Source organism: Columba livia, chromosome 19 (assembly GCF_036013475.1).
Source record: "Columba livia isolate bColLiv1 breed racing homer chromosome 19, bColLiv1.pat.W.v2, whole genome shotgun sequence".
NCBI lineage: Eukaryota > Metazoa > Chordata > Aves > Columbiformes > Columbidae > Columba > Columba livia.
The window spans coordinates 9384109-9410512 of NC_088620.1; the positions used below are offsets into that span (position 1 = coordinate 9384109).

Below are 26404 nucleotides of genomic sequence, written 5' to 3' on the forward strand. Positions count from 1 at the left end.
GCATGGACGAAATCTGAATTAAGTCGCAGGCAACAGTAAGAGCTTGGCCAGGGAGGTGGTGAAATGTCCGTGCTTGGAGATTTTTAAAGGTGGGTTGGACACAGCCCTGAGCAATTCGGCAAAAGTTGGAAGTTGTTCTGCAGAGTGGAAGGTTGGACTGAAGACCTGAGGGGCAAAGCTGGGGGCTGAAAGGCCTTTTGGAACTGACCCTCACAGAGGGGAGCCCTGATGCCTGAGATACATGAGGCTGGAGCATGGGCCATGGCTTGGAGAAGGCTTTCCAGGTGGCCTTTCACAGGCCTGGGCTTCCAGGCACCATCTTCACAGGGTGCTGAGCTGGGGAAATCCCAGGCAGCCTGACTCAGACGTTCGGCCTAAACCAGCCGAATCCCAGCCTCAGGGGCTCGGTGTTAAACAGCCCAGGAAATTCAATAAGCTCAAAATATCATCCACTGAAAATCCTGGGCTCTGCATTTCCAGCAAGGAGCTGTAAGTGAGTCTTTGCAATAAGCCCCACGGCTGGACAAGGAGCAAAAGCAGGTCCGGAGCCAGATTTCTTCATTCCTAACCCAGACAGCCTTCTGGTGTCTGGGAGGCCCCACTCCAGGCTGTGCCTTCCCGCGGAGCCCCCAGACACCCCCACACTCACTCTCTTCAAAACCACCTACAAACACGCTGCCTTGAACCAGTGGCTAATGCTGTATTTCATGCCCAGAACTGCAAAGCACTGCTAAACTCCCAGTAACCCCCCGACAAACACGGGAAGGGTAGAAGTGTTGGTTAGGAGGGACCACTGGTGATCTCCAGTTCAACCTCCCCCTTGACCAACCCTCTTTCCCAGCATGTCCCATGGTTTCTTTTATGGGACACCCAACTTTTTCCCAAGAAGACCTTAGCCCAGTGCTGTGGCTCATGTTGTGTCCTGTCTTATGCTGACCCAGGTCTGTGAACCCTCTGGGCACCAGCGTGTCGGTGTCCGGGTCCTGCCGTGGCTCTGACCCCACTATTCTTGCTGCTTGGACAGTTTTATTTCCTCAGGATGGTCAGCACTTTTCCACATGCAGCAGGGGGACAAACCTTAACCTTAAAATCTTAGATGAAACACATTGTGAAAGTCCAATCTTAGCAGTTTTATTCTTACAGTGTTACAGAGGGAGGAAAGGACACAGGATCTTTGCACTCTCTTTGGTTTGAAAGCTGAGCTGCTTTCTTCTGATTTGTGAGAACTGACAGTAAATTACAACATGCAAACGGAGGCACACGAAAAAAGTTATGCAACAGTAACCGGTAGGTCAGCACAGTACAAACCCGACCCAGGAGCGTAAATCTAATTCCTGCAGTCTGTTGTTGCAGCTCTTGGAAACGCAATCTCTAATTACAGTCACGACCGAATCAGCACAGCTCTTGCTGCAGCCCTGGGCTTTCTTCCACGCTTCTTCTGGCCACTGCCGGCCCCGTGTCACCGTCCACAGTCCTCGTGTCCCCTCAGTGGGATGCAGGAGTCCCCTGGCCACCTCTGCTGCTGCGGGTGCTCTGGCAGTCGATGTCCCAGAGCAGGAGCTCAGCTTCCTGCACGCACCTCAGTGCTCTGCACGGGTGAAACCGGCCACGCATTGCCTGCAGAAGGCGTGCGGTCGTCTCCGTGCTTGTTCCAGCACATCTGCTGTGGTTTGCCTGGGAGGCTGGTGCCCAGAAGCTGATGAGAAGATGATTGTCGGGGCCTCTGAAATAGCTCGGTCTTCTCTGGAGCTGTTCCCCGCAGCCCCGAGCTGCGATGCTGGTGCACAGGGCAGCTGCTCTCTAAGGCTTTTTCCCTCTTGCTCAGGATCCTGAGTTAAGATCTGCATGAGGATAATGCCAGCAAAGAAGAGCAGCCACCGCTTGACTTGGTCTTTCTCCTGACGTGGCAAATATTTTCTCACGTGGGCTGGGTACAAGACCTTCCTGGCTCTCCTGCTTCGCTTTGTTGGGAGGCCTGGAGGTCTCCCGGCAGTTCGGACAGCAAACATCGGCCTGGGCAGGCTTTCTGAATTGTTTTTCAGCAGATCTGTGCTGGGGAAAATGTTTTCTCCAGTGTAAGCCAGCATGTCCTTAGCAGCCTGCCGGGATAGCTCTGAAAGCTGGGAGAACTCTATGGAAATATCTCTTTGCTCAAAGATGGTTTTAATTCAAAAAGCAGACTGGTGAAATAATATTAAGAAATATTAGCAATAACAACAGCGTTTTTATTTATTCTCGTTAAAGCAAAAAAACGCAGAACCCCAGAGCTGAACTCTTGGAGTGATTTATGCGTCTTTCTGGGAAGGTCGTCTTTGATTTCTCTCTGTACTCCTACCTGTGCTATAAATACTTGCTTTGATGAGTGAAGTTATGATGGGAGGAGCTGGGCTGACTCACAAACCGCTCTGGAATGTCTCTACCCCCAGCACGACATATCTGCCCACGGGCACTGGCTGCTAACAGGAGCGTAGGAGCACGCTCCAAATTTTCTCTTCCCGGGTTCTGTCTATCACGAGACTTTGCCTTGAGCCACATCAGTGCTTTTGACAGTGCATCCTTCATTAAAATTCACCTATCTGCTACAAAGAACAGAAAAGGAGTGTGAGGACAGGCATGTTCTCACCTTCCTCCCCACCTTCCCATCCCACCTGCCACTGCGGCCTTGAGCCGCAGGGATGGAGGTGGGACACCCCAGTTTCTGTTATGATGCTGTGCAAGCTCAGCACTGCGCCCCAGAAAAATGGGCAACCTCAGCACTTGCTCTGGCAAGCTCAACCTCAGATATGCCCAGAAAAGGAAAAAGAAAACAACACTCACGTTTGGGTTCTTTGTGCCTTATGATGACTAAACAGACCCTGCAAGGGCTGAGTGCCCACAAACCTGCTGGAGACGTCTCCAGCTCTCGAGGATCTTTGTCATGAACTTAGAAGATTTAGCTGCAACCTTGTGGGTTTTTGTCAGTGTTGGGCACCTTACACCTGCTCCTAGCAGGTGGGAATAAAATGTGGGCTTCTGTAAAAAGGCCTTGGGAAACCAGCTCTGGATGGCTAAGATAAAATCAAATATAGCTTGATATCTCTTAAGTCTTCTCAGGCAGCCCTTAGCCACCACAATAGGCAAAAATTCAAATTTTAAAACTGTTCTTTGATATCTCCCCTTGTCTTTTGGACTCCCTAACATTGCTTGCTTGCTGCTTCCTGGAAGAGCAAAATGATGTTGGCTTTAAGTCACCAGGCATCAAACTTCTGTGCTTTCAGCATTCTAAATCACCATCATGTCACTTGCTGTCACGATGTAAAAACTCTCAGTCATCAGGCTTATTCCACTGGAAACCACATCTTGGGCAAAACCAAACTGTAGCTACTAACACGGCAACTACAATACACGGAGTGCCATTTCTAGGTATGTACTGCCCAGCACCTCCAAGGTGATGGGTCATGAATTCCACGTGGCGACGTTGCCTTTGGCTTTTGTGATCATCCCCAATCCCCATTTAAACCAAGCACCAGAGCCAGCAGCTCACCTCAAGATACTTTCTGCTGAAAAACACTTTCCCCAGGGCAGTTTCTCACGCTGTCCGGGTGAGTGCTTGAACCTGGGACACAGCCAGAGCTTGAAGACAGCACTTTAGTGGTCTTTGGTCATCTTTTTCTGCTCTACAAATCAAAGCTCAGAGGGCTGGGAGATGAACTGCTGTTTCCAGAATCACTGGCAGCTCGTTGCAAGGCGGCTCCTCAGATGTAGGAATGGGCTTGAGCAGCCTCTTCGGTCACCATCTCTCACAGAGGTTGGTCAAAGGGTTAACACAGCTTGTCCCTGAGCTCTGATGGCTAAAGCTGTGCTCAGTGACAGTGCTCTAAATGCCATGCCAGGCATCCAGCTCCCACAACTGATGCAATACTGTCAGGTAGCACCTAAATCACAGAAGTGGTTTATAAGAAGCACGCGATAAGAACATAATTCACATGGGTTGCTGCTGCTTTGCCCTGGGGTGTCAGAGCCCTCGGAGCCACCCTGGTCCCAACACATGGATGAGTCAGGCTGGGGATTAGTAATGAATCCTCTGCTCTCCAGCCATGGGTTTCAGACTGTTTCAGCTCAGTTCAGGGAGAAAATGCCACAAGCAGCTGCCCATACTGGACACCAAATACACCCAGATGTTGAGTGAACAGTGGATGTTAAAGGCCAAAAATCAAACATTCAGTGTTATGTTCAACTACTCCCTTTATTTCCATCAGGATCATATCCAAGGAGGAAGATCAATTAGTTTGTCCCATCACACGAGCTGTGTTGACCTCAGTGCAGTTAAGGGCCAGCTCCAGTTGGCTAGACAGCCTGTTGGCTCTAGTTCTGCCACCAGTGGCATCACCTGTGTTAGTCACGTAGAGGCTTCTGAGCGAAGTTCCACACGATGCACATAATCCACCTCACTGGCATTGTCCAGCACCCACCTGCGGGGAGGCAAGTAGTAACTCAACCTCAAAACAAGGGGGCTCTACCTGTAGGGACAAATCTGCTCTTATTGGCAATCATCATTACCCATTAGCTTATTGTCATGTGAGTATTACACAGGGATGTATTTATAACTCCCAGGTGAGCTTGTCCAAGCAGGTCACTGGATTCTCCTCAAGTGAGAACTAAGATGAATCAGCACTGCAAGAAGCAGATCTTCTGCCCACCAGGTGCAAGGAGAAGAAAAACAATTTCTGTTGAGCCGGATCCAGAGAACTGAATTTCATCAGCCCCCTCTAACCCAAAGGTTTCCGTGCGTTTCACCAATGGGTCACCAAAGCCAAAAACTGAGCCTTGGTTGCATCAGGACCAGCATTCAGAGGTGAAGGTGCTGGATCTTTGGCCCAAGGGTGCAACATGGAAGGCCTTGGCATGGGTCATGGAAGCAACAGGACCAGCATGGAGAGGCTTTTGCAGCTGAAGATGCCATAGCACTGATGGAGCTGAGGACACTGGGTCGTGTCAGGCCAATGTGCTCTGCAACATTCAGTATCATGTTCTGACCTCAAGCCATCCCAGAATCACAGTGCTGTTTGCGCTGAAGAAGTCTGCAGGGAGGGGCAGAACGGCTCATTACATCATCTGAAATATTTGGAGCAAACCCAAGGCACACAAGCCCTTTTTCACGTTGGAGGGAGAAAGAACAACCTTGAAGCAAAGGACCAGCTTGTGCTCAAAGCAAAAGCTCAGAACTGACTTTCCAAGGCCGCTGCAGCACCCAGAGAGGTGGCAGGACATTGTCGAAGGCAAAGTGAGCCCGTGACTCAGAAACCTTGATCCCATGAAGTCATCTCAGGAAGAACTGGGTGGTTTGCTGTGATATATCACAGAAACGGCACGCGATGGGAATGCCAAGGCATGTCAGCTAGCAGGGGTGCACATCTCTTTGGTTGCAATCCTGGAAAAGCTACCGGGAAACAGAGCATCGTGTTGTGAAAATGCGGCAGCTGGGGAGGGTGGGTGGGAGGACAGAACCAGATTCCCCAGTTTCAGGTAGTCCTGCCTGCAGCTTCTGTTGTACCTGCACACAGCTTTTCTGTCGGGTGGTTCAGAGAGCTTCAGAAGAAACCATAAGTTCTGGGAACATCTTTCTCCAGGATTTTAAAGCTATTTTTTTTCTTGGAAGAACAGCTGAAATACCACATGGGTCTGGTTTGCTTGAGAGTGTTTGGGTAGTGCAGAACATTATAGGAGCAGGAAAGAAGCAAAGGTACAGGTGAAAACAGAGGTTTTGGCTACAGTTAACGCTTTACCTTTTCTTATACATACCGCTTGCTGGCCACAAAAATATATATAGATCTCATGGGGGTCAGGTGCTGGGATCTGGTGAAGAACAGGATCCTTAGGCCTGGATTCTTTATTCCCTCTGGGGAACGTGGGGTTGATGCCAAAAGTTAACACAAACAAAGCCAATGGGGATGTGGTGAGGTGGCCGAGGGGGGAGCAGCAGGGCTGGGAGCTGGGGACAGTACGGTGGCCCCTCCAGGCACATCTCCAGGGCAAAGCCCCACCAGGGAGAGGCACCATTAGCTGTAAGAGCCAAATGCAGGGCAAGATGTGCCCGAAGATGTCCTGTCACTCAGGACAGAGAGTGATTGCAGAGTGATTGCTTCCAGGGCTGTAGGAGCAAACTAAGCAGGGCTTGGCCCACAGCTTAGCACAAGTTTGACCAGGATGAGCTCTCTGTGTCCTGGACAGAAGGTGCCAGGTGAGGACGGCTGGCTAGCACAGCAGGGCGGTTGGGGTGGGGTGCAGTGGCGGTGGTTTCCATAAGCAGCACGCTGGCAGCTGAAGCTGCATCAGGGAGCACAGAGCTGCGGGAGGCTGGAATAACCCAGGGGCTGCGTGGGCACCACATGGCCCCAGGGGTCCAACCTGCCCAGGGAGCCCACAGCATGAGCTGTGGCTTGGGGAAGGTGTTTTACATGGCTTTTCCCAGCCCTGGGTTTCCGGGCAGGCTCTTCCCAGGAGGCAGGGATGAGGAAATCCCAGGCAGACTTACTCAGAGGAACCGAAATTAGAGCAGCTGAATCCCAGCCCGAGGGATCGGTTGATAAAACAGCCCAGGATGTGCAGTGTCAGTCAGCTCCAAACAGCATCCACAGAAGATCCTGGACTGTGTGTGTCCTGCATAAGTGGCTCTTTGCAGGGATCCCCACGGCCAGAGGAGCAGGAGCCAATGCCGAGTCTCGCCCTGCACGGTGACACACGGAACCACCAACCAGCTCCGCATGTGTCACTGTCACATTGAACCACGCTGGGGAGTTCTGGCCCTTCTGCAGATGCTTCCTGGAGATGGCCACAAGTCCTTCAAAGCAGCTCTAGATGTAGACCCTCAGATCATATCTATTAACTATTAGTAAACTGAATCAATAAGGGAAAAGTGTCAAGGGGAAGTAAATGGGGTTCTAGATTAGTTAGTCATACAACTAATTCTTCTGCATACTCTAGTTTCAATGCTGGCTGATTCCCTTGTCCTTTTAACTCATTCCACCTGAGAAATCAGTCCATTTGGGATTTCTGATCTCACCACTTGCTGATCTCACCACACTTGCCCAGGCTGATTGTTTTCAGCTGCAGGTGCTTTGCACTTAAACCCACATATTTTAGTAACTGAAACAAGTCCATTACAGAGGAGGAATGTTAAATTGGTGTGATCTCTGGGAAGACTAAGCACTACAAGCATGACCAGCTGTGTGTTGGGCAGGAGAAAGAGCTGACCCTTGTCACCCAGGGGTGACAGAAGACGGGGAAAGTGAGACGTTGTGACACCACCGAGGCAGAGTCCCGCAGCTCTGGCCAAACCATCCTCATCCTCCTCTGTCCCCAGGTTCAGTAGCAGCAATTCCACAGCCACTCATATCAATCCATTTGGGTGCTTCACTGCTGCACCTACAGCAATTTTCCTGAAGTTTAACCTAAATCTCACTCTCTGGAGCCAACTCCACCCCCTGCCCAAGGAGGACTGGTCAAATCAAGCACCACTCTCTCCTTTATCCTGGTGTTTTGCGTATTTGAAACCTTTTATCGTGCTTCACGTGGAACTTTCCCCAGGCTGCACAAACGCCGTTGCGGCGCTCGCTGTTGCAGGTGCGATGGCTGGTGCTGCCGCCCCGTGGGCTCCGTCCCCAGGAGGGTGCCCAAATATGGGCCGGGTGCTCCAGCGAGGCACCGTGCCTGGCCACGCATTACTTCATCCCTTGCATATGCAACACACCTATTTATACATTTTATGGGATGTTTGCCTTTCTTACAACCCTGTGGTATTATTCGCTATGTGAAGCGCTGCAATCCCTCCCAGGCTTGTTTTCCTTCCAGCCTTTCGCCCTCGCCATCCTGGAACGTGCCTTTTCTCACTCCCACCCTCTTCTGCAGCACCTTCTTTCAGACCTTTTCTCCACTTTATGCTTTTCATCCCAAGCCTGACTTCGGCAATGCTTGCATGCCTCTCAGCTCCCCATCCCCTCCAAATTCAATGGGCAGACAAACTCCCACCTCTGTCCTCTCCACTGTTTGGGGAATATTGAATTTCCCCAGCACTGGAAAACTCTTTCCAGTTCATCCCAGTAACTATTAACAGCTATTCTTTACATATCCTGGCAGAGGAGGATATTAGACTCTATGGTCACAACCTGGGAAATGTTACATGTTATTTCTGTATGCTCACAGGTAATGTATTTGCTCACATATTTGCCTGTGAGTTCTTCCTCCTTCCCAAGGAGAGGTGGTGCTTGTCCTCCCTCCACCTTTTAGCGACTCACCCCGTCATCATCTGGTCTCAAAAGCCATTGCAGGCATTTCCCTCTGCACCCTTGGAAGAATTGCGTCACTCACAGCTATTGGGAGAGCTCTACCATACCCAAGCTGTCCTTGCTCTTTTCTCCCCTGCTGCAGCCCATGATCTTCCCCTGCCATCACCCATGTTCAGATTTGCTTTCCTGGTTGCAGCTCATCTGTTTGACGCAGACTACAGGAGATGGAAGGAAAGTAGCAGAGAGCTTAACCTTCTAGGGACCATCAGTAGCTCTTCCTTGGCCTATGTGCAAGGGCATAGCACTAATGTATGATGAAACGGGCTTAGTGCTGCCCTTGCACCCCCTGCCTGTGGTACCTCAGTCTGCAAACACTGTCCAGGTGCCCCAGGCCAATATCACACATCCCCTGTGGGTCTTGACAGAGCCATCATGGCCAGAGCCCATCAGCTGGCAAGGACAAGGTCCTGCTGTGTTGTTCACACCACAGTAGAGGCAGCCCCAGCAGCACTTGGGGAGTGGACAAGCCCAGCAAGGCTGGCAGGATGCTGTGGTGTGTAACAGAGCAGCTCTGGTCCAGTACTGTGGACTGCAGCATCTTCCCACAGTGGAAATAAATCCCAGGGAGGACTGAGCCCCACAGCCAGGCTGGCCACACCAGCCAGCACCCGCCTCTGGAGGCAGCTTCAGGCTTTGATTTGCTGGATGGAGGCCGCTGGGATTAGCTCCTTTTTAGGAACATTTAAACACAAACCTCTTTTCCTGGAGGCAGCTGAAGTTAGCCAGAGCTCACACAGGATGCGTGCGTGCACCCGCCTTCCTCCGGCTGGAGCTGGGCCATGTTCATAGAGAAACTTGGGCAGGTTTGTCCTCCCACAGCCCCAGTCCCAGCCGTGTCCCCTCACAGGAGGGTCCTGGGAACCTGGGCCACAGCGCTCCTGCCTGGCATTGTGGATGAGTGATGGAGGGTCCTGCTTGCCATGGCACAGCGTTTAAATCACTTGAAGAAAAGCGTGACTTAGAGTTTGATGACAAGGCTCACTCTAGTACTCACTGCATGGAGGAAGCGTGCCAGGCTGGATCAGGCGAGAGCTGTTTCAGAGCGACTGCTGTGGGGACAGGAGATGCGAAAGGGCAAAGGGAGGCCCCCCATTGACTCCCGAGGTTCAGAACAGACACCCTTGCTCTCTAAACTCCTTCTCAGAGAGCAGCTGGATCCAAACTTACCCCAGACTTGCTCAACAGTTCATGTCCAAGACATGGATGGTAAGAGAAAACAGGTACGGGATTATATGTGTTTATGGTCAAAGGATTATACGCGCACACACGATTCTTTACATCGCTTGGCTGGGATTTCAAAGTTTCATCATTCTGCACCTCAGTCTGCTTACCTCCCTTCCAGGGCCCTGGGCTCTCTCAAGTCTGGATCCCAGGTCTCTCAAATCAAACTCTCAGGCATCGAAGTTCATAGACATAAATAATTTCATGTAGTACAGCAGCAGGGTCAGCTCAAGCCGGTGCCTTCGCAGAGGTTCCAGCCGAGCTTAGAAGTCCCTGGGTAATTACAGGGGACTTACAGACTATTAATATAACAGACTATTACTATGATAGACTATTATTATTATTTTACAGACTATTTACTATTTACGATTCAGTTCAACAGCAAGATTTGAGTCTGGGCTCTTCTTGCTCTCATCAGATCCTTTCACTGCCCTCAGACAGGCGCGTGTTTTGTTCAGCTGCAGACACTGTTCATAGTCTGAAGCCGCTTCATGCCAGCCTTGAAGGTGTAATTCTGCCCAAATTAATCCTGTTTTCCTCAGTGAAGTGCAAAACAGGCCTTATCTTGCAGGTGGTGTTGATGGTTTGCAGCTGCTTTGTTTTCATTAAGTAGATACAAGTTTGGTAAATATGAGCTGGACTTTTACGACACACCAGACCAGCAAATTCAGCTTCCTAAGTAACACAAAGCAAACTATATTTAAAAAAAATAAAATCACACAACCATATAATTCTAAGTGATTCATTCGATTTGAAACACACCTACTTAAGCTAAATAATTAATATAAAACTTAAATTGGGCTCATCCAGTGATCTGTGATTAGCATTATAAAACATCATTGCCATACAGCCAGCTTGGTTAGCACAGAGCTCACAGTAGCTCACCCAGGCTGTTGTATTTATGGAATAAATGGTTTGCCCGTAGTCAGATCACACACAGTGGGAAAGGTCTGCACAAGACTCCCTGCACCCACAAGCTCTAGGTGTTTGGGGTCTCATTCTGCTTTCCTGGGGGTTTCCTAAAAGGTTTGGAGCCTGGACCAAACTGCTGCTTGTTCAAGGGGGGTTCAAGTGCAACCATCAGGGAAGAGGGAACACATGGGACCCCAGGCCCAGCAGGGTCCATCCCACCATACGTGCTCGGGAGACTGGGGCACATCTGAGTTGGTGGCAATGTCCAACCAAGAGTCCAGAGCAACCCAGGAGTCCAGATCCAGCAACACCACGATGATGATATGGGTCCAGTCTGAGGCCAGGAGGACAAGGCACAGATCAGAGCCAGGTCCAGCAATGGCCAGGCAGGTCCATGGTGATGAGGCAAGACAAAATGTCAGGCTACAGGCTGAGGTCTTGGATCAGCAGAGCCCATCACCAGGCACAGAAGGAGCAGAGCTGGGCACCAGCACTTCTCCAACACAGCTCCCACAGGACCCAATGGCTCCAGCTGAGCTTAAGCAGGTTTTCTGAAGTGTTCCTGGGTGTGGGGAGCTGGTCAGGTGAGGCAGATTAAGGACTCATTAATGCCTTCAAGGTTTATTATTGGTGCACTTTCTGTATTCCTGGAGGTGGAACAGCTGCTCTGTCAGGGCCTGATGATGCCACTTGTGATGGGGAATGCAGCTCGTGCCATGGGGCCCTCTGACCTGAGCCTGGGCAAGCCTTGGGCACAGACCAGGCTAGTGTGGTCCCAGGTTCCATCCTGTGCAAGACACACACTATTTCATGTTTACTTTTGCCCTCCTTTATCATTGCCGTGCTCTCGTGGGCAGTAACGGCAGCTGGTCCCACATCCTCATTCTTCACCTGTTTGGAATCACCCTGCACTTTCCCCAGGATAAATGCAAAGAGAGAATTTGGCACAAATACGCTTCTGAATCCAGGATGCAGTTGTGGGGTGCAGAGGACCTGCTGGTCTCCCCATGAGCCCCCGCCAGCCCATGGTGGGGAATGGTTATCCCAGTGCTACTCTAATTACTGAACTGGCCGTGCTTTTGCCTGCAGCGGGGCAGAGCTGCTTGCCGAAAATCACTGCCCCCAGCACAACAGGAATTTGTAACTGAGCTCTTGCCAACCAAAGAAGCTTTCCCAGTGCCACCCACAGCCACCTGCATGGCAGAGGGATGTGGCAGGTCCCACACTTCAGGCAGCCCCGTTCACCTGGGGGATCCTGAGGAGCTGGATGAAGGCACAGGGGGGTCAGTGTGGGGGACACCTCTCCTGTCACACTCTTGAGCTCCCAGAAATGAGAGAACTTGGTAGAAGAAACCAAAAATAACCTTTGTCCCTCTCCCAGCTGGAAGAGGAGGGGAATCCTCATCCCTGAGTTGTTTCTGCATCTTATCCAGGATAAAAACATACTAACTGTCCTGGTAGTGAAGTCTCACTGAGCTATGGAAGCCAGCTCACACACATCACTTTTTGTGGACACTTGTGCCTAGAAGGTGGCTCAGTTCCTTCCCATGTGCACAGCCCCTCCTGCTCTCTGCCCAGCTGCTCTCACAGGCCCTTCTGCAGGAGAAAAAGGCTGGATAACTTCAAGAGGAGAAACTATGTACAGGCTTTCCAGCCCAGCATCATCTCAGCCAAGGACACGTGTCCCTGGTCCCCCCGTGTGGCGCTGGGGGATGTGCGGCACACAGCTCCTGGCGTGCTGTGGGTTTTGGGTCTGGCTTAGCAAGAGCGTACCCCGAGGAGCTGCACACACACACACGGCATCGAGGTGCAAAAACCCACAGCGAAGCTGCAGCCCCTGCTCCCAGCCCGAGTCCCTGGGAAGCACAGGCACAACAGTGCAGCTACATCAGCCCAGAAGAGAAATTTGGGAGGACAACCACATTTCAGTCAAATAAAGGAAATGTACTTTCAATTCTTTTATTCAGGATAGTTTGGATTTATTCCTGATGATAGCTCTGGAAGCAGGAGGTTGTGACAGAAGTTTTTGGAGACGAATAATTAGAAAGAGGCAAATCAAACCACCAGTGCAAACATCCACAGGATTAAGTATATGATAATTCACAGCAAATCGTAGAAGGGGATTTAGGTACAAAACCAAAACCTGAAAAAGCAATGCCATAAAAACCTGCCCAGTTTGCCTGCTCAGAACACGGACATTTGCTTTTCCTGAGGTGCTTCTAGGCAGCACATTCTCCCCTGGGTCCCAATGGCGAAGAACCTCTTGGCCTCGCAGGGCTGGGAACGAGCCCAGGATTCCCACTGATCTCGGCCCAGACAGCCCAAACTGTCTTTTCCAGTGTGTGTGTTGCTTAATATATATGTCAGTTGCTATTTTGGGCTTTCTAGATAATGAGTGTGGTGAGATGTGCCCAGAAGCAAAAAGCAGGATGATTTGCCACCACCAGACCTGAATCAACCTGGCGGTTATTTCTGCAGCGACTGGCACAGCCGAGCAGCCTTCGGGGCGAGCCCAAACAGACGCACAGGGCACAAATCGCGCTGGAGGTGCCAAAGGTGAGCTCAGGTATGAGCTCAGAAGAGCAACAGCTCAGGAATGGGTCCAAAAAGCGATCTCTGGAGCGCGCGGTCATGTAGGAGCTGGAGAAAGCCAAGCTCTGCCTGCCCACGCGTTTGGGGAGCAAGGAGCCACAAATTCTTGCGGTTCGGCCAGGTGTCCAGCACGGCCTCTGCTCTGCACAGCCCCAGCCAGGACCAAGACGAGCAAAGAGCTGGAGACCGTGAGCCTGGAGAAGGAGCAAGACCCAGCCCCATGTGCTGCAGGGACAGCAACCCGGTGACCGCTTCCTCCTGTGTATGACCCACAGCGTCTGTTCTCATCTCACAACTCCTTAATGACCAAGTACCCCAAATGAGCGTGTGAGCAACAAAACATCTCACAATTAATGGGAGGTTGCTTGGGCTTTGTTGCCTGTGCTTTATTCACAGAACATTAGGAATAAGTGAGGCATCTGGAGGAGAACAGAGACTGTGTTACAGAGGAGTTCGGGCTGCCATCCTGCTACCTCGACCAGGACGGCATTGGCGCAGGCCTGAGAAAGGACACCTTGGTCACAATATTCCTCCATAAACCCAGAATTGTGCAAATCCCAAGAACAGGACTTAGTCTCCTCAGTAAATGACTACAGCAGGTTGACTTTGGCCACCACCTGCTTGCAGCCCATCCTGGAGTACTGCTTGTCCCCTGTAGTGTAGTAACTGAGTTGACTTGCTAAATTTTCAATATGCTTCTGGTCGGGATACAGCCCTTCCCTCCGCATCTCCTCCAGGAAGCAGTTTATGACATGGCTCTTCTCCAGAAGAACAAATGGGACGATGTCTGCAGATTTCCAGAGAGGGTGGACACCGATCAGGACGGGCTGGACGATACTCAGCAGTTCCTCAACTCCACTTTGCTGATGCAGAAGCTCAGCGGACGCATTCTGGATAACAAACTTGGTTATTTCACCGCCTCCTATGTTGCTTATTAAAATGTAGATGGCATTGAGGAACTCATTGGTTTGATTGGGTTCAAAGAAGCGGCTGAGGGTATCCAGCAGGACTGGAGACATAAGTTCAACCTCATCCAGAATAAACAATGGTATTTTCTCTTCTACTTCAGCTCGTGTAACCATGTCAGAAATCTTCTCAGACAAATCTATTTCACAAGTAAGAGGAGCAACCCCGTCGGGGCAGTGGTGCATAACAAAGTACTGAAGCACAAAATCATTGTCCATGACAGAACGAAAATGTTTGGCCAGCAGCCAGCCAACATGACTCTTCCCAACTCCTGTCGGGCCATTTAAAGAGATTACTAGAGGCTTGTTGTGTATGTGGGTAGCCAGATAGTCTTTCAGTAATTCCATCATACTTTCCACAGCGAGCTTCTGCCCAAATACTTCCCGGTGCATTGTTTTCTCCAAACCATCTAGGTCGTATTTTTGGAGGTTGTCATCCAGGTTCTCTATCGCATTGAGAATCTGGAAGAAGATAATGACGATGAGCAAGAGAAGGCAGCGTTTGGCCTTGCTCTTCTCCTCTGTCGGGAGGTATCTTTTTGTTTTGTCTGGATACAGGACTATTCTAGATTTCCTTCGATTTTTTTTCCGCCTGCATTTTTTCATAGCGTGCTGCTCCACGGACGTGTCAAAGGTGAAGTACTGCGACGTTTCGAAGCTGGTCCGATTGAAGAAGGACATGGAAGAGCCATACAGGCCAGTTCGGTTCAGGGAAAGCTGCCTTTGAAGCAGCCTTGTATGGCCAAATTCTGGAGATTTTTCTCGCGGGAGCTCTAAATGCAGACGGCTTTTCTTTTGCCCCCGGTATCGTCGTCGCAGGCGGATGATTGCCCGCAAGGGAGAAGAAATAGAAGACATTTTCTTTGGAGCAGCAGGGATTTCAGTATCTGGCACTTCTTCTCCATCACTTTCATAGCAAGATGCCTCTCCTTTTGCATCGCCCCCAGCACAGGGTATCTCCCCTTCCCCATCGCTGTCCGTGCCGGGCAGCTCTCCTTCCACGCTGCTCTCAGCACAAGGTGCCTCTTCCTTCGTGTTGGTCTCAGCACGTGGTGTTTCTCCTTCTGCATCGCTCTCGGCACAGGGCACGTCCCCTTCAGCCTCGCTCTCTGCACAGGGCATCTCTCCTTCCCGATCCTCCGTGGCAGAGGACACTTCTCCGTCCACGCCAGCACAGGGCAGCTCTCCGTCCATCCCGTCTGGTTCTTACAGCCCATTCACATCATCTTCTTCCTTAAGAAAAAACGGACAATGTAAAATTAATCTCTGTAATACCATGAACTGACTAATAACAGACAAATCAGACAGATATGCCACTTTCTGACATGCAGAACGATCACCTGTAGCAGTGGCAGGATGGCAGGGAGACACTTCCAGAGCTAAGCTAACTTTCTGGAAGATGCTCTGAACACACAAAGCTACAGATGAAATTCAATGTAAATAAATGCAAATTAATGCATATCACAAACCCAATCCTGCCTTCACATGCAGAAGGAAAGCTCGGAGCTGGCTGGAGACAAAGCCGGGGGCTCTGCTGCATTCTGCCATGAGCCCAACACCGAGCAGACAGACCCGGGGCTGGAACCAGAGCTGCCCAGTCCTGTTCCCTTACCTGTGCTAAATGCAAGCAGGACACAAACCACACCTGCGTACACACACACTCATGTACACACCCCGAAGGAAACAGTCACTCGTACGCCCGCAGAGACCTTTCGGGGTGTGGAAGCGTGCACGGGAGGGACTTGCTGTGGAAACCCTCATGCCGTGCAGGTCGGGTGCCATGGCATCTCCTGGGGGGTGTGGGTTTTTCCTGGCTCCGTTAAGGGCTGTGCCAGGCAGCTCGGGTTGCTGGAGAAGGCAAGGGCAGCGTCCAGCCCTCTGCCCGTGGCTCCCCAGGCTGCCCTGGGCACTCAGGTATATTGCAGAGAACTGATGTGGTGGTGACTGAGCCTGCACACAGCTCTGGGGAGAGCAGTGGGGCTGCCCCATGGCATCCCGACCCTCCTGCCCCACGGTCCTTCCGTGCCCCCTGCACCCACACACTCGCACCCCTGGACCCGCGACAGCCGCTGTGTTCTTCCCACGCGAGTCCCCAGAGCCACACGGGAGAGCGCGGGGACACGAGCATCCCGAGGAAAAACCATCTGCAGAGCGAACGCGTGGGCAAACCTCAGCTGGCAAACGAGGAGGAAGAGGAGAGGATGTGCTGCAGCAGCAGGATGCAATGGCAAGAAGGATGGACCCAACAGGGAAGCCGACAGGAGAAATCTTCTCTCTAGGCCTGGACGGGGCCACCTGCCACACGACCACCTCCGTGTTCTGCCGCGCTGGGGACAGCTCTGTCCCTGCCCTGCACGAAGCCGGTGGTGGCAGAAGCTGTGTCACAGTGGGAGGGCATTTCTCTGCCACCTCCGGACCACGGCAGCGCTGACGCAAGGGGACGGTTTGCCGTGGTGACATTGCCAACCCCGAGAGCAGGAAGCCGGCACGGGCAGGGCGAGGAAAGCCGCTTTCATCAGCCGCCCAGAGAAGTCAACCCTAGCTCTTGCCAAAAAACGGGCAGGAGGAGGTTCCCAAAAGGTTTGCTATTAACTCGCTTCAGCGCAGCAGGAAGTCACCAACCTGCGGAATGTCACGCTCCGGCAAAGGGTTCGCGTCCCCCACGGCGGGGCTGACGCAGGCGGCCGTGCCAGCACGCTGAGAGCCAAAGGGGAGTCGCAGCCGCTGGGAAACGCTCCCGGCCACCTCCTCACTTCACCAGGCTCCTTTCCCAGCTCTTCCAAAATGCTGGGACACGCCGAGCGAAGCCTTCGCCCCGTCCCAGGAACAAGCTGGTTTCTGGACTGGCAGCTGCTTATTGTGGGAACCAAACCAGGGTGAGCAGCTCCCCAAGCGCTAATCGCTGGATGAGCTATTGCTGTGCAGCAATTAGCTCCGAGTGCTAATTGCTGACCCTGTGCAGGATTTGGCCGTGCCCAGACCAAAACCAGCCGGACGAGATTCCTGCAAGCAGGGCAGGGGCAGCACTGGGTGCAGGGGCTGGGAGCTGCCACCAGCAGGCGTGTCACTGCTGGGATGCCACCGGTGTCATCACGCCACCCTGGGGTCACAGCCCAGCTTCTCCCCATCTTGCATGCTGCGCCTTGCTCACACAGTGCCTGAAGGTCCCCAGTGGGGTGGCTGTCCCCAAAGCTGCTGGGGAGCAGCCCCTGTGGCACAGACCGTGGTCCCCAGGGAGTGGGGACACCGCAGAGCTCGACCTGGCACCAGGACAACCCTTGGGCTGTGACACACATCGACACAAACAAGCAGTGAAGCTTTCTGAGCCCCAAATCCACACAGGTGGAGAGGGGGTGATTAAATGCCAGGGGAAGCTGTGGGAGTTCACGGGGAAAGGTTTGGGGAGCAGATGGATGCTGGCGGTGACAAACAAGACAAACACTCTTCCGCAGAAGCTGCCGGCACGCAGCAGGGATCCCCCCGTCTCCCCACCTGCCCCAGCACAAGCATGAAGGGATTTGGCTCCTCAAAACTGAAGCTGATTCTCCTCCCACCACCATGTCCACCAGGGGAGCCCGAGGCCCCTGCGAGGCCGACGGAAAAGGGCGAGGACCATGCGCTCATTAGCCAGGAGATGCTCCCAACTCTTTTCCACAAGCCTGGAGCCCAAGCAGCACATCCATCCTCCAGCACAGGATCCCCAGCCCTCCACATGAGCCATACAAGGCAGGGTGGAGGGAATAAATGCCATCCTCAGCAAGAAATCTGTCCTATCACGCATACAGTAACCCTTACCATGACTCAGTTCCTAAGACCTGCTGTTATTTACATATGACTTGAATTCTACAGGAGCAGCCCCACTTGCTCAATGTGGGACCAGGGCCCGGGGCAGGCGGCTGTGCCAGCCCAGCGGTGCTGCCAGCCTGCAGAGAGGAGCTTTCAGCAACTCAATTAGGTATTTAGTGAAAACGAAAGGAAAAAGAACCGGCAATTAGGTCTGCAGCATCACAAGTGCTCATGTAAACACCATTAGGCGCTGCTCTGTGTTGAGTCCGGCTGCACCGTGGGAGGACTCGCACTCAGCTCTTGGAAATGCTCCTGAGAAACCTCCAGCTGCCCTTCTTCAGCACTTCCTCCCTACCGTTCGCATTCGTGTGTCACCCTGCTCCTGCCAAAACAAGGTTTCCACAACAAACAAGCCTGTGTGGGCAGCCGGAGGCAGCGGGGCCGGAGGGGAGCGGGATGGCGCAGCCTCCGGGCAGTGGTGTTTGCAGGTACAAAGGGTCTGGCTTGTAGGAGACATCTGCCCGATGCCAGCCAGAGAAATGTGTGTCCAGTTAAAGTACCAACCTCTGAATCCCGAGGATGGTACTGGAGAGGAAGGAGCTGCACCCCAAACTCAGGCTCTTTGGGTCAGCAAAGCGGCTGGGAAAGAGGACCAGCTGGAAAATCCCAAAGGCTGATGGTGCCAGCTGAAAGCCAAGCCCTCTGTCCAAAACCGAGCATTTCCAGGGGGAAAAGCAGAGCAAAACGGCCCTTGCAGCGGGGGACACAGATCAAAGGGCTTCAGTGCCTGGGAGCAGGGATCCCGGATCGCAGCAGAGGCCGGCACGGCCCTGGCACCCTGCCTGGAAACACACTGAGAAACACGGTTTGCTTAAAACCCCAAGCTCAGGGCTTGCAAGCGTTCACCCTTCCCAAAAACACAGTGCACAGGTGACAGCCAGGGTGATGCAAAACCCACCTGCGCCACCCCAGAAGCCTGATTGCTGCCAAAGCCCACCGGCCCCTCACCCAGCCCAAACTTTTGTCGAGCCACAAAGACCGAGACCAACGCAAAGGGCAACACGGAGGGGAAGAGCCTGGAGCATCCAAAACCAGTGGGAACAGGAGGGTTCCCGTGAAACTGGCGTGGTTTTTGTCAGAAAGGGGCCATTGGGGACGAGCAGGAGGTGGTGGTGGGGATGGAGCCTGAAGTGGCCATGGGGTGCCACAGTGACCCCCTGCAGGGTGGGGAGCGGGATGGGGGAGCCGCACCGAGCGCAGTTACCCACAGCGTCTCCCTTGGGACCGGTCACCGTCGCTCCCGTTCAGCCGGTGAGCCCAACCTCCGGCCTCGGACGGGCCGGCTGCTCCTCTGCACCTCTCTCATCTGAATAAAAACCCGACTGCGGAGAGGAAATGGCGAGGAGGAGTGGCCGTGGCAGCACTTCCTTCTCCCCGCGCCGTGGGACGGCCGCTGCCGGACGGTTTTCTCTCCCCCCTCTCGCCCAAAGCCTCCGCGGCGGCTGCCGTCACAGCGGCATCGTGCGAAGAAACACGAATGCCGGGCGGCCGCGGCGGGACAGGGACGGGACAGCGGGATGAGCTCATCAGCCGTGTGGCCTCGAAAGCCCCGAGTTTGGGCAAAACATCCCCACCCTCTGGGGTGTAATTAGGCTGGAACTTGTCACCGGTAAATGTCAAAGCGGTGATGCTGAGCAGAGGTTATCGGGGCTGAGCCAGCGCCGGTGCAGCTCGGGGACAAAGCTTCTCACTAGCAGGGGAAACAGGGAGAATGACAACAGAGTGAATGTGGGAAAAAATTAGCAATCTGGAAAAAAATAGCAAGTCCAGCATAGTCGATTTGTCTGTCCCTGGGCTCCTGCTCCGCTGCACTTGTCCACTCCGACCCTGCTGAGGCTTTTATCCCCTTTATCCCCCGCTGGCCGCGTGGCAGGGGGACATGGGGACATGGGACAGCCAGGCAAGGCTGCACAGCTGCTGCAGGACCGACCTCTGGAATAGCCACTGTTGGCACCCTGAACTATTGCTGCACAACCCCCCAGGGTAAAACCGCTCCTTCCCTCGGCGGGTTAGCAGAGGGAAGAAGGAACCAGCGGGGTTTTTCCGTACCCAGCAGTGCCAAGGCTCATCACCGCGGCTCCTCCTCACCTCCACCTGCAGCTCCTTCAGCCCTACCAAACACCCCACCTCTCACTTGTGTTTGTACAACCCAGCCAAGGCTTTTTCCTGAAAAAATAAGCCTGTTTGGCAAAGGCAGAGCTGCTCAAACACAACCTCTTGGCAACCAAGCTCCTATTTTTCGATAAAACCTCAACTGGAAGCTGCTCCCTGCAAAAGCGGCTGCCCCAGAACAAAAATGGGGGTGGTGGGAAGAAAAAAAAGGACGTTTGGGTTGTTTTGGAGCATCACAGCGCAGATCCCGTTGTGTCTGTGATGCACGTGACGGTTCCCGCATCTCCACGGGGAGGGGATGCTCCGAGCAGGGTCCACAAAGTGTCCCGACCCTGTGCCAGGCAGCCAGCCGTGCTGCGGCCGGGGAGGCATTTGCCTAACAAATCCTTGCAAATATGGGGATTTCTGTGGCACGAAGGCGCAGCAGCTCAGCCGAAGGACTGGCCACCGGTGGCTGGGAGCTGCTCTCAGGGCGGGAAGCCCATCAGGGCTGACCCGGGGCTGGAGGTCCCCTCCGGATGGGCTTGGGCGGGTGTTCCGAGAGCAGCTGTGAGAAGAGATGTTTTTCTGGGTAATTCGGGTTTCTGCAAGGCAAGAACTTCCCTCAAGCAGTGCAGTTAAACGCCATTAAAGAAAACAAAAGCAATGCCCCCCCAAAACTCTGAAGCAAGCAGCTCCCAGCACCACCCCAGGGCTGTTAACAAATCCCCACAGCCCAGAGAAACGTTTGGCTGTCACTGGGAAGGAGCGTGAGCCATCTCCAGTGGCCCAGTGCGGGACATTGGGGCATGGGGGGTGGTCAGGAAGCATCCAAAAGGCAGCAGGAAATGAAGGGAGGGTGGAAATGGGGCTCAAAGTGCGGCCAGGAGGGAAGCTCGCACTGCTCGTGCAGACCGTGGGGACAAAGGGACATGGTGGGGACCACGGCTGGAGCAGAGGGCAACGTGCTCCTGGTTATGGTGGGGACATGGGACTGACCTGCACGGGACTCCTGTGGAGCTGGGGGAGCCTGACGATACGTGGGGACAGGGACACAAGCGAGGGAAAGTGGCCACCACCAGCCCCTGTCTGGCCTGGGGCAACAAGAACAGCCATGGGGTGCCCGTGCAAGTGACAGGATGGTGCACATAGGGTGACACAGGGCTGGCACTTGCAGCTGGGGACACAGTCCTGGTGTCACCACCCACCGGCCTCCAAAATCATCAGCTCAGTCTGGGGCGGCTGACAAAAGAGCTGGGAGAGCAGCTGGGGAAGTGGGGCCAGGGCATTGGTGGCATCAAGAGGTGACCCACGTGGGAACATCCCTCCAGCATGGCCCATGGGGCAGGGGTTGGACACGGGGGACAGGACCATGGAAAACAGCCCCTGCTCATGTTCCTGGCCAAAACATCACCCTGTGCAGCTGCTGCCATGGCCCTGGTGAGGGGGCTGCGTCCCCAAAAGCGGGGGGAGCAGCTGCTGTCCTGCTGGGTGCCATGGGGAGGGGACATCCTGGGGAAGGGTGCCACATGGAGGGGCAATGCTTGTGGGCACAATGCAATGGGGCAGCAGTGCAATGAGGGGCTGTGTGCAAGCGGGGGTGCAGCACATTGCGGGGGCCCCACATGTAGTGGGGCGCTCTGTGCACGCAGGGGGGTCTAGCGCAGGGGTGTGCAGTAGGGCCAGCCTGCTCCCCCCTGGTGTCCCCCACTCACCCGGGGGCCCCCAGCCCTGTCCCCTGTGTCCCTGCTGGTTTCCAAGGCTGTGCCCCCCGGTTGGGCCCCATGCAGGGAGGAAATGGCGGCTGGGCCGGGATGGCACAAGCGGCCGCGGTGCCACGGCCCTTCCTGCGGAGCCACCAGCACCAACTGTGCAAACACGGCCTCTTCCACGGCTCTGCCCCACCGGGGCTCCAGGACGGGGACATGGCGACCTCCGAGCTGACCTGGACCCACTGGGTTGGGTACCCGCAGGTGAATGGGTCCCCACCACAAAGCATCACCGGCGGCTGGGGCAGCTGCACAGCCCCTTGCTGCTGGGTGCTGACTTCTATGGCAATTTTAGGTTTTTCCTCCATTTTTTTGGCACGTTGCCTGTTTAGTCAAAACACCTCCAGGGTTGATGAGCAGCAGCTGCATACCAAACACCTGCAAAAACCCCTGGCCTCTCTGCTCCCCCGGGAAGCCTGAATGAGGGGAATGAACCCCCTGGGGCCAGTGGGTCCCTTTTGGGGACCCAGAGCCCAGAATGGTCCAGTGTGAGCCCTGGCAGCTCTGAGACAGAGTCCCATACCCACGGCACTGGCCTTCCCCACAGAAACTGCAGAAAAGGAGGAAATCTGCCAAAATAGAAGCTAAAGAAGGCTGAAAAGGTCACAGGCTTGGAGCCACCAGGAAAACAGATACAGAGCTCAGAAACACACCCCATGGAGCAGGCAGGGAGCCCCGAAACAGAAAGCGAGAGCCTGCAAGTGGAGAAGGGGAAGTGGCACCGGGATGGGGACATAGAAACCCCGAGCAGCTCCCGGCCTCGGCGCCAGCCCCTCCTGCGTCACTGAAAAGGGAAGAATCAAAGTATATAACGAAATGACCTTTCCCAGGGTGGGCAGCGGGTTCCTTGCCATGGGGCTGCCCGAGCTTTTGTGTGCAACGTGCAGCCCCGCGGGGCATTTCCAGACCCAGCGATCCCTCTTCCAAGCATCGAGCCGCCCTTTCCGCAGCGCTACCAACCACCCCCCGACTCCACAAGGCGGCTTGAGCTGTTGGGTGGGTTTTTTATCCTTTTAAATCACTCACCTTGTGTTGATGTGCCCTGAATTTTCGCTGCTGCTCCAGCCCCTTGCATCCAGGGGGTCCCTCTGCACCATCAACCCTTGAGCATCCTAAACAGCAGCCAGAAGCACAAACCGCAGCAAAATCAGTGTAAAACCAGCACAAACCAGTGGCTCCCCAGGCAGGATCAAGCCGGACCCTGCGCTCTTCCCAGTCTCACTCTTAGCCAGAATTTCCAGCCCTGCTTTAACATGTTCTGAATAAACCAAACAGTTTATCCATGGGCCGGAGAACGTCCCCTGTAGGGACGCCGCATCCTGCTTGGGTTATGGTGGCCCTTCTAAACAGTTTATAAATAGACCAAGGTAAATGAGGGCGATCACTCTTTTTGAAGGAAAGCGAGGATTTTTATCTAATTTACATTTTTTAAATGTAAAATGTAATTTTTCAAAGCCATTCAAGGGGCGCTGGTCCAGATGATCGCTCCTAAAACCCAGTTTAATCTGCTGCTTCTTTCTCTGCCAGTTGAGCTCCACCCCCACCTCACTAAAACAATCAAAAAAAGGAAAATAGAAAGAAAAATGGGTTTGGCAGCTTCGGCTCTTCACGTGCCGGTCGTGGCGGCGTCGGGGCTGCCAGGAAGGTCACGGTCATGGTCATGGTCACACCGTGAGGAACCGGCCGGGCTCAGAGCCAGGGTGGCAAGCAGGGTGGGAGAGGGCAGGGGCATGTACTGCGGTGCCTGGGAGGTCACGCTGCTTTTGACATTGGAATAAAAGGTAGAAAACTGTGGGGGAAACATGGAAAATTGGGGAAATTATTTGGAAGAGGTGGAGAGCAGCGAGTGCCTGCAGCTGCTCCTGCTGCGGGTGGGACGGTCACCTACGCGGTGTCCCCTTGATGCCATAAACATCAACTCCAAACCATCGATCAGAGAAAATCATCACAAGACTTACCCACATAAACGAGTGTTCATGGAAAGGGTTCATAGTGTGCAACGAGGGCGTCTGTACAACACCCTGGAGGAACTGAAGCCATTTCCAAACACCTAAGGAGTAAAGGAATGCGATTTTACATGCATTTTCAAGCTACATGTATTTTTTCTTTCCTCTGAAAGTGGAAGTGATTTGCCAGGGTGAGGGACCCAGGACGGGGCTTTGCCCGGGCCAGCAGACACAGCTCTGGCCTGGATCAATGCGGCTGGGTGGCAAACAGTGCAGGGAAGAGCCCAAAGCCCTGTTTTGGGTTTTATTCCAGCTTCCTCCGCTCAGGCTGAAAAATTGCATTTCCAGCTTGTTTCAATTAATTTTAAGACTTTTACATTCCTTAAAAGCTGAAGCGCTCATTAAACCAGAGTTTTCCTTGTTGTAACACTTGGAAACGACCACACTGCAGCTCGGCCGGTGGCTCCGCGTGGGGAGGGATGCGGATCTGGGTGCCCCCGGCAGCGCAGCGCTCGCCCCGGGCTGAGGACGGACACGCTCGTCACAGCCCACGGGGGACCGTCATGAGTGGCTGGGAAAGGTCGGGGCAGGAAGGATGCTCGTCCTGTCCCGACTTTCACATCCCCACCATGGCTTTGGTCTCACCGCCCCGCAGCACCCTGCCTTGTGGGTAGAGCTGCCTGCACCCACACAGACATACTGATCTATAAAATAAGGTGAACCAGCCGCATTCCTCACCCCCACGGCCAGCCCGGGCTTCTCTGGTGGTCAGGGCCAGACCCCGCTGCAGGGCTGCAAAGGTGGCAGTGCCTTTGGTCTCATAAAGATCCAAATGAGACGTCTCCCCACCCAGCCGTGGCCGCAGCTCACCCAGGCGCTCGCCGGTCAGACACGGGGCGCAGAGCGGGACGTGCTGCGGACAGACCGGGCGGCTCCGGCTCCCGCGGCCGCCAGACGCTGACCCTGCTGCCCCGACCGCCTGCCTTCCCGGGGCTGCCAGGGCTCCGTTTCCTTTCCTGGAAAAGCAGAATTAAAATAGGATAAAGTAGAATAAAGTAGAATAAAATGGAATGAAGTAAAAGAAAGTAGGAGGAAAAGAAAGTAGGGAAAGGGGAAAAGGGGAAAAGGGGGAAAGGGGAAAAGGGAGAAAGGGGAAAAGGGAGAAAGGGGAAAAGGGGGAAAGGGGGAAAGGGAGAAAGGGGAAAAGGGGGAAAGGGAAAAAGGGGAAAAGGGAAAAAGGGGGAAAGGGAAAAAGGGGGAAAGGGGGAAAGGGGGAAAGGGGGAAAGGGGGAAAGGGGGAAAGGGGGAAAGGGAGAAAAGGGAAAAGGGAAAAGGGGCAAAGGGGGAAAGGGGAGAAGGGGAGAAGGGGAGAAGGGGAGAAGGGGAGAAGGGGAGAAGGGGAGAAGAGGAGAAGGGGAGAAGGGGAGAAGGGGAGAAGGGGAGAAGGGGAGAAGGGGGAAAGGGTATGGGAAAAAGGGGGAAAGGGAAAAAGGGGGAAAGGGAAAAAAGAGGGAAAAAAAGAGGGGAAAAGGAAGGGGGGAAAAGGAAGGGGGGAAAAGGAAGGGGGGAAAAGGAAGGGGGGAAAAGGAAGGGGGGAAAAGGAAGGGGGGAAAGACAGGTGGGAGAGGGGGGGGAAGGGAAAAAGAGCAGCTGTGAAACGCCACCCTGGGGCTCTGCACTGCAGCACAGCCAGGACAGGGGTGTCCTCCAGGGATGCCCCCACCACCCGCCCACATCTTGCTCCCTCTCGTCCTCCCAGAGCACATGGGCTTTGGCACTGTGTGCTGCTTTGATTTATTCCGTAGTGGCTGCAGGTCTGAGCAAGAGCTGAGCACAAGGAGCTGAGCAGCCTTTGGGGGAACGTGGAGAAGCCCCCGGGAGGTGTTTTCCCAAGGGAAACGCCACCAGGACCTGCTGCAGGAGCAGGGAGCATGGAGCTCTGCCCAGGGCTGAACAAGCTGTGCTTCCACAACATCTTGTCTCATGTCCTCCACGCATTGTGCCCAGGGATGGCCCCAGGCACATCCCATGCTGGGAACAGTGACAATTGAGGCCATTACTGTGTCCTGGCCATCCCCCCATCCTCAGGTGACAACAGGTCCAGACGGGTGTCCTACCAGGCTCTGGGGGTTCTCCTTGTGCATTCAGGTGTGGATTTCCCTCCCCAGCCTGCTGTGATTTGGAATTAGCTGCTGCTCATCTTTCTCGGCTTTACCTGGAGGAAAATCCTACATGTTCACAGATTGGGGTTTATTCAGTTATTCACAGAGCCCCTACAGCACAAGGAACATTTTAAGCTTCACAACAGAACACACCAACCAGCTCCTAATGCTGCAAACCATGAGCCTGGAGCAAAACACAACACGCGCTCAGCCACAGAGGAAAAGGTGCCCAAGGGGAGACCAGTGTCATATCCTGCCCACGGCTGCATGAAGGATGCGCGCCAGGACTTGCAGGCCTTCAGGCACTGAAAAACAAGGTTAAATATTAAATACGGGTGTTTTTCAATGTGCCACAAGTCTCTCGTGCGCCTGGACGCAGAGCCAGGCTTACAGGCTGCTCCCATGTTTTAAGCATGGCCCTTTGGTATCTCAGTTCCAGCTGCCCCAGCGCCCACAGGCTGGGCCAGAAGATTCAGCAATGCACAGGAAAGACTCCTTGGGCTATGGAAACTCAATTCTTTGCTTCACAGAAAGAAAATTTTTAGTAAAAGCCAGATTTCCTAAACATATTCCTCT

The 26404-nt window shown here is 53.8% G+C and overlaps 1 protein-coding gene across 6 annotated transcripts; it reads right to left on the reverse strand.

Moving 5' to 3' along the window:
* Positions 1–12400: 12400 nt before the first annotated feature.
* On the reverse strand, positions 12401–24663 carry TOR4A (torsin family 4 member A). Of its 6 annotated transcripts, XM_065036059.1 has the most exons (4): positions 24537–24663; positions 23679–23770; positions 22747–22832; positions 12401–15247 (listed from the first exon to the last, which is right to left on the reverse strand). In XM_065036059.1, the coding sequence occupies exon 4, from the start codon at positions 15206–15208 to the stop codon at positions 13640–13642; it is 1569 nt and encodes a 522-aa protein (XP_064892131.1). In that variant the 5' UTR covers positions 15209–15247; positions 22747–22832; positions 23679–23770; positions 24537–24663; the 3' UTR covers positions 12401–13639. The 6 variants fall into 6 exon arrangements, with proteins under 6 accessions (XP_064892131.1, XP_005511619.2, XP_064892133.1 ...); XM_005511562.3 differs by lacking the exons at positions 22747–22832; positions 23679–23770; positions 24537–24663 and adding an exon at positions 19069–20551; XM_065036061.1 differs by lacking the exons at positions 22747–22832; positions 23679–23770; positions 24537–24663 and adding an exon at positions 19069–19384 and having other exon boundaries at positions 12401–15243.
* Positions 24664–26404: the final 1741 nt, after the last annotated feature.